The 16,248-nt window shown below is 49.0% G+C and overlaps 1 protein-coding gene across 3 annotated transcripts in view; it reads right to left on the minus strand.

The window, feature by feature from the left end:
* FANK1 (fibronectin type III and ankyrin repeat domains 1) overlaps positions 1-16,248 on the minus strand; it is a 107,375-nt gene that overhangs the window by 4,716 nt on the left and 86,411 nt on the right. For all 3 annotated transcript variants that reach the window (XM_027529322.1, XM_027529321.1, XM_027529323.1), the window contains 4 exons: positions 12,090-12,214; positions 4,480-4,561; positions 3,213-3,287; positions 2,369-2,434 (listed from right to left, as the gene is read on the minus strand). In XM_027529322.1, the coding sequence (XP_027385123.1) occupies positions 2,369-2,434; positions 3,213-3,287; positions 4,480-4,561; positions 12,090-12,214 (348 nt within the window). The remainder of the gene's footprint in view (positions 1-2,368; positions 2,435-3,212; positions 3,288-4,479; positions 4,562-12,089; positions 12,215-16,248) is intronic.

Below are 16,248 nucleotides of genomic sequence, written 5' to 3' on the forward strand. Positions count from 1 at the left end.
AAAGAAAAAAATCTCCCTGGGCTCTATTAGAGATAACCATTAAATGAAATCCTTCCTCTAAATATTGACACTTAAAAGAAAAATAAACATTTTATTGTGCTTAAAATAAACATTTGTGTTGTGTTTATAGAATAAAATGAGTCCATCCTCAGTTGGTGAGGGAAAGCTCTTGTTAAAAGAAGACCACCAGCAAAATAAATATGGGAGGAATCATGGAATTAGAAAATCACTTTTCGGCAAGTCCCAGTTAAACAGTGATTTAGGCAAGGATCACGGTGGATGCTAAAATTTTTGTATGAAAGGTTAATGGAGAATAGGATATTCACATGTACTGAATTCCTAGAACATAGATTACTTTCTAATTGTGATAGGAAACTATTACCTTTACAAAAGAAGGATTAAGCTGTTATACCCTAACCAAAGGATCGGAACTAGAATATCCAACCTGCATCACAACCCTGAAAACGGAAGTCACAACACCGGCCCTGAGGTGCTCTTGCTAAAGATGTTAACCTGAATCAAATCAATCTGTTAAACCTAATTTTAACTTTATTAGGAATAACAAACAAGTTAAATGCCTCCTTCACACCTAGGAGACAGTTGAGCAGATCACAAGCATAGGGCATCCTCTAAGATAGTTGATCCCATCTCCTCAAAAAGTCATTGCTAAAAAAAAAAAAATTTAAGTACAAAAAGAGAGGATTAGTTCACACGCGCACACACAGGGTTCACCTTTAGTCTACTTATGAGAAGTATTATATTAAGAAATTTCCTAATCAAGACAACTTTACCCTCCTACATGAGCCCCTTAGTTGGGATGGAAAAGACACATAAATGTCTTCACATAAAGACATGCGAATTGCTTTCTTTCTACCAGATTTTAGCAATAAGGCTATCCTCTGTAGCTCCCCAACTTCTCTCTGCTCTGGAGAAGTTCAAGGTCACTATCAGTACCTAGAAAATCTGAACAAACTCATTAGAACAGACAAACCACAGAACCTGTTTGGGGGGTAAGCTTTTTAATACATTTTCCAGTTTACTGTATGGATATGGGCTATTTCAGATGTTCTGCTTATTGGGTTGATTTTAATGGTTTTAAATTTTCTCTAAAAAAAAAATGAGTACCCGTTTCAATGATTCGATCAAATCTATTTTAGACACAAGCGTACCAATTTCTTTTCATGTTTCAATTTTCTCTGTTCTGAGTCATTTCAGATTTCTAATTTTTTCTTCTGAGATTTAAGAGAAATTGGTCCATTTTATTTCTCAGCAATTTTTATTTTTTAATTAATTTATATTTTTTAATTTTTTTTGTTGTTGTTTGGTATCTCTCAGCCTTTTCTTTTCTTTTTCCTTTTTGAGGCACTATCATTTTTCCTCACATGCCAGGATGTCTGATTCTAGGTGAGTGACCACACACCATTGTGGTTCAGTTCCAAAATTACCTAAGAGTTACTTGAAACACTACTGTTTAAGTGTGTAAGTGATTGTTTCAATGTTACTAAAATCTGTTGCTGCACTATATCCAGAGGGCACAGTAGGCAGGCTTTCTGATTTTGGAAATTGATGTTCTCTTCATGGCCAACCAGGCATGATCAGGGTCTTCTAGCTACTCTTTACAAACCGATTCGCAATGCAGATACCTTTACTCTGCATCTATCACATGACTACAAGCTCCTGAGCAAAGGCTTTGCATTTTGTTCACTGTTCTACCCAAGTGCCAAGCATGGTGAAGCCTGGCATGTGATGGTCATTCAATAGCTATCGGTTGATTTGAATTAATTAACTAAGCAACCACTAGCTTGATGATTAATTTTAAGTCTTTCTAAAAAATTTTCACATCATTATAAGAACAAGTTTGTGAGTATCATGTTCTTTTCATAAACTTCTCCTGTGATGCACTCAGTCCTTCCACCTCAGGGAGGTTGTTCTCTAGTTGAATTGTCATGATTGTTCCTCACTCTAGAGGCACCTAAGACTTTCAGTTAACAGAGTCAGGCAAAATGCAGTGAGAGCCCTTAGGGAGGTGCCAAGTGTCACAGGCACTTACAGCCAAATGCCCAGCACACAGCTGGAGATAACCATTTCAACATCCATCATTTACTGAACGCAGAGAGTGTGCTGGGCTCTGAGCTAAGGAGGGAAGGCGCATTATAATAGATATCCCCAGAATTACCCTGTTGAATGTTAACAATAAGTAACAAATGAACAAGCCAGCTTTTGAGTCACCATCATTCCTTTGGGAACCTATCACGTCTCAGTACTGTCAAGAGAAACAAGAAAATACTGGGGTTAAGTCAAAAGCCCTCTGGGAGTAAGCCGAATAACACAAAGCATGGCGACCACTTAGGGCAGGGCCCACACCTACCTGTCCTTGCCACTTCCATTCTGCAAATTCACATCTGTGCCGTGAGAAATGAGGATTTTCACAAGCCTAAACAAAACAAATTTCAGTATTGCTGGATAAGCAGTTTTGATGAGCAAGAACCCATGATAACTCAGGAAAAATGAACAACTATTTAAGACCTATCAACACACTCTCCTCCATCTTCAGAGGCAGCTGGCTTTAAAGACCAGGTATTATTAAACTGGGAAACCACCTCTCCACACCAAAAAAAAAGTTTTTGCCCTTTATGTGAATTATTCATTGAAAACAAAAAACTTCACCATATGAAACAAACCAGACTATCAAACTATCAAACTAACTCATTGTCACTTTAACGGCCATTTGAAATGTTTTCAAATGGTAGCATAAATGGAAATCCATGTTCTATTTCTTTCAAAATGGCATTTTAGTAGTTAAAATATAAATATGATGGGAAAATATTATTTATGCTTATCTCTGTTAAGAGTAGAGAAAATGGAGTGTGTCCACGGAAATTTTATCTGAGCAACCTATCAGACAAGTTTGTTTTCCAGAATGAATAGCCCTCCCCTTTTCTTTATGAGGAAATTAACATTCCAATAACCAGTTTCCCCAGGACATATAAAATACCTTGCAAAAATATCATTGAAATGGCTACCTCTCTTCTTTACCATGAGATTATACATTAGGTCCTCCCCTGCGTGTTGTCTGGTGTTATGATAAGAGCCACTGAGTTGGTGTTCAGCCCACATGTGGCACAGTTTCGGAAAGAGAATCCCCACAGCCCTTCCCCTCCCAAACAAGGGGCTCCACCCTTTGCTAAGGGATGAGGAGATAAGGACCATACCTGGTGTATCCTCTCTGGGCAGCGACCATCAGGGCGGTGAAGCCAAATTTATTGGGAACATCAACCTTCACGTTGCTTGGGGAAAAACACAGAGGAGAAAGAGATTAACGCGCCTGCACCACTTCCTGTGGATTCACAGCTGACGCCTCTTGCAGAGCACAGGTGGTTAGAATGGTTCATTTTCCCGAAAATTCCATTTCCTCCCGGGCCATTAAGTTGTTGTTGTCTTAGATTGCCCTGCCTAATACGTTAAAGGATCCAAATTCACAAGGAAAGAGGAGGAAATTTCTGTAATTTCACTTGAAATAGGCCATTTTCTCCAATGCAGAACCATTATGCAATTCGATAAAATCCTCCACCAAGAGCAGGCCCCCCTCAACTATGGAGAGGACACAGTGTCTGCGCTGCAGGCTCTCAGCTCCACCCGCCACACGAGCCTGGAACAAGGGAGAGCCACAGTTCTCCCTTGATCCCGTCTCACCTACTGGGCATGAAGCTCTGCTGCTCAGAGAAAAAAGCCAAGCTCTTAAATAGCAGCTTGGAAGCTGTGGCTTTTTGCAGGAACCTTCTCTTCTCCAGCTTACAGAGCCTCAATTCAGAGATGACCTGTCTTCTAAGTGAAAGTTGCTCATTCGTGTCCAACTCTTTGTGACCCCATGGACTGTACAGTCCATGGAATTCTCCAGGCCAGAACACTGGCGTGGGTAGTGGCTCCCTTCTCCAGGGGATCTTCCCAACAGGGATCAAACCCAGGTCTCCCACATTGCAGGCAGATTCTTTACCAGCTGAGCCACAAGGGAAGCCCCATCTTCTAAGATGCTCAAAACTATCAATTCAAAAAGGGTCTGGGTAACATCACCCCCTTTTCATTTGGGAAGCAGCTGCAGATAGCCCATCTGTGGCATTCATGGTCACCATTTCCCCTCTAGGGTTTTACCAGTCATCTGAATTAGAAACAGCTGATTGAGTGATTGCTTAATTTCATCAGGAATTAGACATGGGCAGTTAGGGATGAAATTTGCCCAAATGCTATGGCATATAAGCAAGAATCAGAAGTTATTTCTGGGAAGAAAATGCGACACCCAGACTTGGCATTTCTGTCTTCAATGTTCATTAAATAATGCCATTTATGTGGGGCTTTCTATGGTCGTCCTTAAGAACCAGACTGAACTCACACCAGTCATCTGAGATCGATTTTGGAGCCAGCTTCTAAGCACTGCTGTGAATTTTAAAAGATCTAAATTTGTAAAAGGCAGAGTCCTCTCACCCTCCTTGCAGTATGCGCACCAACAGATCTTCATCATTCACGTTGACAGCTCTATGCAAGTGTTCGCTACTTATGGGTTCTCCTGAAGAAAGTAGATGGAAAGCGGTCATCCAAAATATAGTGAAAGGAGATTCATTCCAGCTTACTTCTCCTGCGGCCTCGAGTGGAAGTCCATGTTCACCTCTAAGAAGGCACCTGGCAGCTTCACCGAGTGTCTCTTACATGACATACTCCCCTCCTCCTTTTACTGAAAAAAGACCTTGTTTTCACATATTAAGAGAAGAACATTTAGACTGTCCTAAAGGCTTGGGACGTTTTCAAGTTATAAAAGCACTGCTGTGTGGATGTTATTTTGATATTCGAAAAATAAACCTTTAGATTTCTTAAGACTTCATAAACGTCTCTTATGAGCAAGGGAAAGTTCCACCATCATCTCGATGGGCTGGTTTTGTTTGCCAGGGAGTCACTAAGCCATGTGAACAACAAACAAGAAAAGACAGATGGTTTTAACATTGGGAACCCACCCCGTCAGTCCTTCCCTGGGAACATAACATCCACTTCGGCCTTGTGGGGGCAGAAGGGCTCGTACCCAGAGAGGTGGGACATGGTGAGAAAGCCTCACAGTGGGGGCAAGCCTGCCAAGTGGGGGAGAGCCCGGGAAGGGTCCTGAGAAACAGTAGCAGAGCAACAGGACAAGAGAGGCCCTTGGTGCAGTGACTCCTCGTGGAAGAGAATGGGGCCGAAGCTCAAAGAGGAGCCATGTGAGAGTGCAGAACCATGTGAAAGAAGCCGTCCAGCAGGACGTTTATTTCACGGCTTCACGTGTTTCAGCTTCCATGACTTTCTACCTTTGTCGATGATCAAGTTTAAATGAGATAACACAAAGCACTAGACCAGCACCTGCACATTATTTAAGTGTCTTTAGCAGTAAGAAAAAAAAAAAAATCCACATGCAATACAGGAGACGTGGGTTCAGCCCCTGGTTGGGAAGGTCCCCTGGAGAAGGGAATGGCAACCCTCTCCAGTATTCTTGCCAGGAGAATTCCATGGGCAGAGAAGGCTGGCGGGCTACAGTCCATGGAGTCTCAAAGAGTCGGACACGACCGAGCACATATACACACATGCAGGTAACAGGAATGGAGTGGCAGGTGCCCTGGCCCCAAGCAGGGTACCTTTCTTCTGCCTGGTGTCCAACCTCCCACACACAAGTAGCATCCTACCTGCCCCCACAGGCATCGAGCTGATAATGCCTGGCTTCCGTCATGTCAAAGGGCTCGTTCATCTAACATGTCTAAGGAACTTAGTCATATATGGATGGGAGGGTTGGACCATAAAGAAAGCTAAGCACTGAAGAATCGATGCTTTTGAACTGTGGTGTTGGAAAAGACTCTTGAGAGTCCCTTGGACTGCAAAGAGATCCTACCAGTCCATCCTAAAGGAAATCAGTCGTGAATATTCATTGGAAGGACTGATGCTGAAGCTGAAACTCCAATACTTTGGCCACCTGATGTGAAGAACTGACTCCTTAGAAAAGACCCTGATGCTGGGAAAGATTGAAGGCAGGAAGAGAAGGGGATGACAGAGGATGAGATGGTTGGATGGCATCACCGACTCTATGGACATGAGTTTGAGCAAGCTCAGGGAGTTGGTGATGGACAAGGAGGCCTGGCGTGCTGCAGTCCATGGGGTGGCAAAGAGTCGGAGACGACTGAGCGACTGAACTAAGTAACGTCCATCCCCAGTCTTCACTCTAGGGGGCACCAGAGAGAAAGAGACACACACTGGCTCCTCTCCTATCCTTCATGCTGTGGGGCTGACTTTCAGCTGTTATATTCTCAACTCTGAAAGAAAACATCCCCCGCAACCATCTTCTCGCATCGCACCTCAAGCTGCCTCCTGGGGCTCACCCCACACCTTACCCTCCCTCTGACATCCAGCCGGCAGAGGTCCCTGGTCACCTGTGCCAGTAGAGAAACGGTCCAGGGCAGCTCCCAGCTCTGGAGCCCCTTTCCTGCCAGTTTCCCTGGACGAGTCTCCCTGGACAGAGTACAAGCTGGGAAACAGAGGGGCAGAGGAATGAGTGGATCCCTATCAGAATGACCTTCAGCTGACACCCTTTCTTCTGTTCTGGTAAAATAAATTTAAGCCGAGTGAGAATTGTTCTTGAAACAACCATGTTGGCTGCTTGAGCTTGCCAACCTCCTCAAGACGTCTCAGCTACGTTATACTTCCTTTCCATCATCCCACACGTAGTTTTAGACCCAGGGCCTTAAATAAAAGCAGCACGATAAGCCATCAGAGGGCAAGGCCCACAGCCGGCCCTGGCCTTTGGAGAGGGGTCATCTCCAGCCCCTTGGTTTTGGGAGGGGCGATGGGAGGACACAGAGGTTTGCTCCCCAGGGGACATTTAGTGAAGTCTGGTGATATTGTGACTGGTTGTCACAACTTAAGGGTTGGTACTAGTGGTATCTAGGGGCTGGAGGCAGGGATGCCTCTAAACACTCTGCAGACCAGGGTAGCCCCACAACCTGAATTATCCAGCCCCAGACACCAACAGTGCAGAGGCTGAGAGTTGGACAGACTTAAAATGATCTATCCTTTAGTGAGCAAACGAAACCCAAAGTTCCCTTTCCCTCTCCCTTCCTGGAAAGGAGAAGGATGGTGTGGTGGGTAAGTCCGTTACTGCACCAAAACGACCCCACCCCTGTGAATCGCAAACTTCAATCGCCACTAAAAACACAAAAATACATGATTTGAATGGAATCGTTTAGAGGAACATAGCAATTGTGTTAGTCACTCAGTTGTGCCCAACTCTTTGCGACCCCATGGACTGTAGCCCGCCAGGCTCCTCTGTCCATGGAATTCTCCAGGCAAGAGCACTGGAGCGGGTTGCCATTGCCTTCTCCAAAATTGTCTAGACGAACATAGGAAGCTCATCCTATTTCTACTGAATTTTAAAGTATGGTATCCTAACTCGATCCTATTAAGTGAACTAGGACTTTACACGATGCTTTTAGATCCTCCTTCAGACCATAGACCAGGACAAGAAAGGCTGAGGGAGTCGTCCAAGGAAGGAGTGTGGAGCTTGACTAGATGCTGACGTAGCTGACCAGTCCACTCTAAGCTTCCACTCTTACTAAACGTTGGGTACAAGCAGACATCTTAAATACACACCTAAGAACCCCAACTCCTGCCAAGTGTGAAGGGAAAGGGGAGGCCTAATAGCAGCCTTCAGAAATGTGTTGACTTCTTGGAATGTGAAGGGAAGTCCGAAAAGCACACACAGCACCCAGCACAGTGCCCCCTGACCACCTCCAGCCCACGCTGCCCCTCTTCTCTGCCCCAGGACACCTCTCCTTGTGTGGGCCCTCCCCCTCCCAGCCAAGGAGCTCTGCAGCAGGCAAATATCAGAAAATGAAGGAAGTTCATTTCACGCTTAGAAGCTTGAGGACCACGTATAGCAGAGACCAGGGTATCATGATATTAGGATGTAATTTAAATAAATGTCCCCGGAGGCTCAGCCGGTAAAGAATCTGCCTGCAATGCAGGAGACCCAGGTTTGATCCCTGGGTCGGGAAGATCCCCTGGAGAAGGAAATGGCAATCCACTCCAGTATTCTTGCCCAGAGAATCCCATGGGCAGAAGAGCCTGGTGGGCTACAGTCCATGGGGTCGCAAAGAGTCAAACACAACTCAGCAGCTAACAACACGTTGCCTGTCCTGGCTTCTGTAACGGGTCATCAGCGCCCTCTGAACTCATTCTGAGAACAAAGGGACACCTCATAGAAGAGAAGGAAAACAACATAATTGCTCACTACGCCCTGCTCGCTGAGCTCCAGCAAAAGGAAGCAGTAACTGCCATCAGGGATGGAAGTTCTGTCTCAGCATTAACTCACTGACCCTCTCAGAGCCCTGCCAGGAAGGCAAAGAGGAACTGAGTATGACCACCAGCCCCGACAGGGACCACCAAGGCTTGAAAGGTCTGCCTGGTTACAGGAATTGACAGAGAAACAGAAGAGAAATGCAAAGACTCTTGTGTGCAGGGCAGAGCAGCTCCTCCCATTCCCACTCTAGGCAGGAGTCATGAAGAACAGAGAGGAAATCCCAGGGTGAGCAGAACGTTTCAGTCCACCGCCCCCAAGCCCTTCAAGACACCGTGGGTCTGGCCCAAGGGACTGCATCAGTACGTTCAACAGAACATGACAAAGGCAGGCTTTGCATCTGTGGGTCTGTTCCTCTGATGTTGACCCCGGGTGCCACAATTCCAAATACTCAACTGATGCTGCCGGCAGTGAGCACCCACGAGTGTTAGATGGGTGGCACTGGTCAGGTGGGACCTCGGGAGGGGACACCTGGCCAGGAGGAGGGGGGGACAGAGAAGCATTTGGAAGCCTCAGCTCACGTTCTCTAGGAGGGTCATTTAGCTGCAGATGCCCTGGCAGATATTGAAGTGGGGTGATAACACCTTTCTTGGTGGAATTTAAGTCTCTATTAAAAACAGTGAATAAATGATGAGCTCATTGGGGAAAATATTTGCCAATTAAGAAGCAGCAGCTGTTTTTCTTTCTTTTTAAGGGCCCAACTGATTAAAATTGCATGCCTCATTTAAGCAAGAGTCTCACGTACTTTACCTGGGGAAGGAAAAAAAAAAAAAAAAGGCTGAGCATCCTTTATTCAAGCAAAGTACATGCTTTTGTGATTCATTAAAACACTTTCAAACCGAATGCAAATTATCAACCCACAGAAGCATTTTCGCTTGTTTTATATAATGCGCACGTTTTTAATTCTTTGTTTAGCATAATCTGCCTCCTTAGGAGAGTCTGCTTTGTATATTACAGTAACAGCCTAAGCGAGCAGTAGCCAGCCAGAAGGAAGAGGTACCCGATCCTCCCACCCAGGAGAGGGCCCTGAGGTCCCGTGCGCGTCCTGGACGCAGGCGCGTCCACTGTGACCAGACGCCCGGCTCCCAGGGCATCGCCAGGAGCCTCGTGTCCAGCTCACCTTCATCCCTGCAGGAGGCCTTGTCTCTCGACCCGCGGAAGCCATGGACCGCAGTGACAAAGGCTTTGGACCACTGGACCAGCTATCCATGGCTGCCTCTCCAAAGTCCACTGGGCAAGGAGAAGGCACACCGGGCTTGCAGCACCGCCACTGTCAGCTGACAGACCAAGAGCTATGGCGGGTGGCGGTCCTCTGTCTTCCTAGAAGAACTCCAGGTGGTGCCCTGACTCCCCGTAGCCTCTGGCCACAAGGCCCAGGAGCCCCTGCCCTGCCTTCGGTGGGATACTAAGGATGCCAGTGGCCACCAGAGGCCCCTCTGCACCTGGTTCTGCTCACCTGGCAGGTTCAGGGGCACCTCCCCAGCCAGTGGGAACCAGAACCACCTCCTGAGACACACAGGAAAGCAAGCCGAGCCAGTCAGAGCATCTCCTCCTCCTCCCGGGTCTATCTCGGGGCATTTTGTTCACTATCCGCCCACACGTGTCTTAAGGATCTTCTATAATTAGACATGACTAACCCATCACCCTCGTCCTTCAGCGCACAGTAGGTGGAAGCCAGGAAAGACGAATGACTATGTAAAATAAGAGGCAATGGAGTGTTGCTAGAGGCGGGGAGACCCTGAGACACGGCTCTGTACTGGGGGAGGACCTGAGTGCCCGGCAGGCCAGGGGCAGCCCCACGAGGACCCACCCGGAGCAGAGCTCTGCCCCTGGAGTGGACTCAACAGGCCCAGGAGCGGAGGGGAGGGTGCCCCAGACCACAGGGGTGGAGCCCCTGGAAGGCAGCAGGGAGCTGAAGGCCGGCCTGGGGGAGCCGCCTGCCCCAAAGCTGGCCCCCGGAGCCTCTCTTCACCCTATGGGCTCCCTTCGCCCGTGTTTCTCCTCTCTGCTCTCCTCCCTTCTCTATGCCTTCTCCCAGCGCACAAAGAGCTAACACAGGTCCGCCTTTTCTTTCCCCTAAAACACTCCAGGAACTCAACAGCTTCCACAGAAAAGCAAGTGCGTTCATCCTCTCCAGCTTCAGGGTCAAGCCGTCTTTTCTGACCAGAATCTTCAGAATTGACCATTTCACGTCAGAAGTCTTGTCTGAAACTAAATTTCTTCACAATCAGCTGAGCACTGTTTAGGGGGTGTACATGATGTCACCACTCTTAGCTTTAACTAAATTCTCAGCTTGCTAAGCTGAGATCCAACCCCCTCATGGCCCCCATGCAATGGAAGCTGTTATGAACCAACCCAAAATCTGAATGATCTTTCCTGCACACAAAAACTTCCATGAGTAAAGGCCTTACAGACACGACTGAAACTCACTGAAAACATATACACCCGTATTCAAGCCAAATGCTACACTGAATGAAACTTGAAAATAACATTTAACTCACAAGAGGTGGATTCCCTTTATGCAACCGAGAAAAAGGTTTGTCTGTGTTTTCAGTGGGTGGGCCGGGAGGAACACTTCTGACCGTTTTAATCTTCACAGCATTCTAGTTCAAAGATGTCACTGTGTTATAGACACACACCTTCAAAATGCTTTAAAATACCGATCACAGGGCTTCCCTGGTGGCTCTGTAGTGAAGAATCAGCCTGCCAGTGCAGGGGAAAGTCAAAGTCGCTCAGTCGTGTCCGACTCTTTGTGACCCCGTGGACTACGCAGTCCGTGGAATTCTCTGGGCCAAAACACTGGAGTGGGTAGCCTTTCCCTTCTCCAGGGGATCTTCCCAACCCAGGGATCAAACCCAGGTCCCCCACATTGCAGGTGGATTCTTTACCAGCTGAGCCACCAGGGAAGCCCAGCCAGGGGGCACAGGTTCGATCCCGGGTCTGAGAAGATCCCACAGGCCTCGGGGCAACGAGGCCCATGGACCACAACTACTGAGCCTGTGCTCTGGAACCCGGGAACTGCAACTACAGAAGCCTGTGCGCCCTAGAACCTGTGTGTGCTCTGCGGCAAGAGAAGCCACCGCAATGAGAAGGCCGCTACGGCAATGAAGAGTCATCCCACTCGGTGCAGCTAGGGAAAGCCCATGCAAATTAATGCGGACCCAGCACAGCCAAAAATAAATAAACCTTTAAAAGGGAAAGTATGATCACAGAAAATATTTACACTCCTAAATCGGCCTCTCACCCCTCCCCGACTGCGTCCCCACACACGTGTGTCCACCCCCCCACATGTCCTCACCCACGGCATCCCCGGAACCAGGTTTATGTGTCAAGTCATGACGATGCACTGACGTTGTCTCAAAGGGACAAAATGCCAAGCAGACCTCTCCCCTGAGGTCCCCCAGGCAGGCAGCCTGCTTCTCAGCCTGGGAACCCTTGGGGCGGCCCACACGCCCCCTGGCTTGTTTCCTAAGAAAGGTGACGTCATCCTTTTTTTTTCCTGAATGTGCGCTCCCAGGGTAGCACCAGCCAACACAAAAACACATTTGTTTGAGCATAATGCGACTTCCCTTGTGGGATGGCCAGGCCCGGCCAGTGAACAATGTTATCACGGCGTTCAAAAACGGAGCGGTTTCTGCGTGCGGTCAGGCCGAGCAGAAAGCAGAGCATCTTCCCCTCCACGCCGGCCGGTCACCATTAGACAAATGGGCTCCGAGTTCTGAATACTCACGGGTCGTGGACACCGAGACCACCGGGCTGTACGCGTACTCTCCGGAGGGGCTGGTGACCTTCAGCCGAAATCGGTACAGGGTCCGCGGTTCCAGGCCTTCCACCACGTGCTTGGTCGCGTAGCCCCTAGACGGAAGGGAGACCCGCAGTGAAGACAGCCGGTCATGGAGGCTGCGTCCTCTGGAGCTACCAGAAGGGCGGGTGGAAGGGTTTCTGAGCATTGACTACCCCCAGTATGGAGCTCACCTGAACGGACGGCCGTCTCTCACCTTGGGCTGAACTCCTGGGCACAAAGGACAAACCAGGCTCCGCTCCTGCCCCCCGGGTGCCCTCCACCCCAGTCTCCCTCCCGCAGGCAGACACTCAGCTGGCACGTGACTGTGGAGTAAGTCCCCTACACGAGAACCTTCAAGCTGTGAACTCGCAAAGACGTGGGTCCCATCATGCCCGTTGTTAGTTCACGTGTCTGGCGTACATGGTCACGTGTGTGCACGCTCTTCAGGAGGCTGTGCTTTTGTGTACTCTTGTTTGCTGAGTTATGTATCATTTACGTGAAAAGCGTGACAACCCTGTTACCGTACTATAGAGCCGGTTGTGCTGGTTGGACTTTGCTGGACTCAAAGTGGACTTATCGACTCGCTCTTGGAACGGACCTCACTCGTATGTAAGGAACTTACTGTACTGTGGACAAGTGGTCACGTTGACCCGTGATATCTGTCCTCAAATGGCCAAGCTTCACCACTGGAAGCTAAGCTTGGCAGTCCGAGAGCACACACGAGCTTCCTGGGTGGGGGGTTTGAGCAGGCGGACAAGGCTATCCGTGGCGGCTGTGGCCCCACTGCGGGCAAAATGCCCCTGCAGGGAGAGGACGTGAGGAAGAAGAGGGTGTGAGGAAGGAGGGGACGTGAGGAGGGAGCCGCTGGGGAGACGGGTGGTACAGGAAGGGTGCTCTCATCACGCCCCGCGGTCCGTCTCAACTGGGAAACATTTGCGGGAAGTGGGTGCTGAACATTTGGAGGACAGAAAGCTGGCCAGAGGCTGCGACGGAAACCTGCAGGCCTCCGGAGGCAAGGGCGGGGATCAGAGCATTTGGAGCCGCAAAACAAGCCCCGGGAAAGGCAGGCAGGCCGTGCTGCCGGCTGAGGGCTCGGAGAAGGTGCCAGGAGGCAGGGCCAGGGGCCTGTGTGTTTGACTCGCCACGCTTTCTAGGACACCAGGTCTCCAAAAGCCCACGGACTTGTATGTCATCCAGCGGTGCTCCCAACCTCGAGTTGTCCACGGATGCCCCCTGCTATCCTCCTTCTCTCACATCCCGCGCCTGGTCCACCAGCCAAAGTTTTCAAAACGGTCTTTAAAACCCTGAATTCACCACTGTGCTGTCTCCCACCTAAATTATTACAGACGCTGCGCAGTTAATCCTCCCTGCTATGGCCACCTCAGCTCCTCCCTCAGCAGCCAGACTGACCCTCCTGGGGCAAGACCACCACATCTGCCACGGTTTATGGGGGCCTGGTGGCTTCTCCCCTGGCATAGGGGCGGCCCCCGGGACCCCAGGGGTCTCCTCCCTGGCCCAGCCCCTGTCACCCCTCTCATTCACACCACTGCTCAGCATTTCTGGAACTCCAGGCATTTTCACCAGCTGTGTCTTCTGCCCGGGACGTTCTTCCAGACACGCACAGATACCCCTCCCTTGCTCCTTCACACAGATGTCACCCGCTCAGTGAAGCCTTCTTCACCTCCACGCCAAGCCCCCAGCTTCTCCTCCTCAATACTCACCACCATCCGACACACTGTTTTCACTTCTGCCCCTTCCTTATCATTCATCTTCCTCATCACGAGGGAGGAATTAGGATCTGTTTGTCCAGTGCGGTATCCCCAGCAACCAGAACAATGTCTGGCATATAGAAGGTGCTGATTGAATGAATGAATGAGATGCATGATACGGGAAATGACTATTGGAGGAATTTAGAGGGATAGATAACAGGAGAGCAAAAGGAACGTCTCAGTCAAGACAGAACCTGACTTGGGTGGAGGGAAGGATGGAGCAGGGTGGGAGGGAAGATTGGTTTGAACAGGGAAAACAGCTGAACACACGTGCAAGAAAATTCAAGGCATCGTCCAAGGACGTGAAGCAGATTTCACTGGAAGGTTCGTGCTCAGAAATAAGAGACAGGAAGAAAGGCAGGTGGTGGGCAAAGTGAAGAGCATCAAATGTTAGTCTGCAGGAGTCTGACCTTCATCCTGCAAGCAATGGAAACGCATTGCAGACAACATGACAAGAGGAAGGTTAAAAAAGAAAATGTGGGATTTGGACAATCACACAGCAACTAAAAGGGATGTGGACAATTACATCAGCCACTGTGGACAGCTGGAGGACCTGGGGACTCAGCAGTGGACAACTCAGAAAACAGATCCTCCTTGCAACCTCGCGAGGGATGTGCTGGAGTCGAATGAGAGACAGCACCGAAAGGATGTGCAGAGGGAGAACTCACAAAAGCTAGATCGTGGGCTGTGAGAAGGGGCACCCACGTCAGATGACGGCACCCATCCTAGACTGGCTGGTGGAGCAGAAGAACAGAAAGTGACGGCTCGAAACGAAGTTCTTAAACCCACAAGCCCAAGGTCAGGTAGTCTAGATTGCCGCTTTTTTAAAGAAAGGCATTTCCTAGTTTTAACGACACACCTGGGGGGAAAGGGATGGAACCAAGAAAAGAGGTCAAGATTAACGTGGTCTCACTCTGCCACCTAGTGTCAAGGCTTGTGCTAATCCTCTGAGATAGCTTGAGCATCTCACACTGATAGCTCAGGGTTGGGGGTCTGAAGGCCTCCGGGACAGGTCCTGAAACACTAGGCAACCAACCGGCTGAGCTTCCAGGCCAGGCAGCACTCAGACCTCTGAGAAACCCAGGCTGGAGGCCAGTGGACATGACTGCTCACACAGCACAGGAGAAATGGAGGCGGGAAGTAAAGGAGCCCCTAGGAGAGCCCCACCTGACGTCTCCAAGCTCGGCTCATGGTACTGAGAGAGACAGCAGGAAAGAAATTGGATCTTTTTCTGTCTATATAGGGATACTTATATCATCTTTCATGCTTTAGGGTGGATTTGTTTGTTTTTTTCATGTAAGTGCATGCATTTTTTTTTTCTCTAGGTACAAAGAATCATTCATCAAATCGCCAGGATACCGTGGTTTGGGTTTGCACCCTCACCACAATGCCACCTTGAGCGAAGTCCAGCCAAGCACTGCGACTGTTCTGCATCACGGCTTCACCGTCACCAGGATGATGACTCTGCCCTACAGCTCTCCCTGACGTCCCCACTGGGGAAAGCGTAAGAAGTTCGTGGGATCACTCTGAACGATTTCTCACAGCCAGATGTGAAGCTGCGATTATGTCAAAATTAAAAGTTACATCTAAAACCATACTGGTACCTCATTTTCAGTCTTCTTCCTGAAATACAAAGTCATTTTACAAGCAGTAGACCTGGCAAAGGAAGAAATAAGGATTAAAGTAAAAGCTAAGGGCCACGGCGGGGAACAAATGACTTCTTGATACAGGTATTTTGAGGGCCTCCTGTGTGCCAACACTGTCTGGGAGCTGGGGAGACAGCCTGAAGCAAAGCAGGAATCTTACCTGCCTCTCGTGGAGTTTAGATGCTGGGGTGGTGGGGGAGACAGAAAATGAAGAGACCGACAGCAAAGTGACTCCAGCAGAGCCAGACGTCACGAGAAAATGAAACCCGGTCACAGCAGAGAAGACAGTGGGCTGGAAGGAAGGCTGCCTCGGGGAGCCTCTTGAGGAGGGGCCAGTATTTGATATGACATGTGCATGATGTGGAGGAACCAGCTGTGTTACAAACAGAAGGAGCACTTTGCCGGTGGCGGAGTGGATAAGAGTTCGCCTGCCAAAGCAGGGGGCACGGGTTCGATCCCTGGTCCCAGAAGATTCCACATGCTGCTGAGCAACTAAGGCTGTGTGCTGCAAGTACTGAGCCCATGCGCCACAGCTACTGAGCCTGCACACCTAGTGCCTGTGCTCTGCCACTAGAAAAGTCATCTCGACGAGAAAAGTCACCTTATCTCCAGCGTACTGCAAAGAAGAGGAGCCTCCCACTCGCCGCAACGAGTGAAAGCCCGTGCAAAGCCGTGAAGATCCAGTGCAGC

This window comes from Bos indicus x Bos taurus, chromosome 26 (genome assembly GCF_003369695.1).
Source record: "Bos indicus x Bos taurus breed Angus x Brahman F1 hybrid chromosome 26, Bos_hybrid_MaternalHap_v2.0, whole genome shotgun sequence".
NCBI classification, from domain to species: domain Eukaryota; kingdom Metazoa; phylum Chordata; class Mammalia; order Artiodactyla; family Bovidae; genus Bos; species Bos indicus x Bos taurus.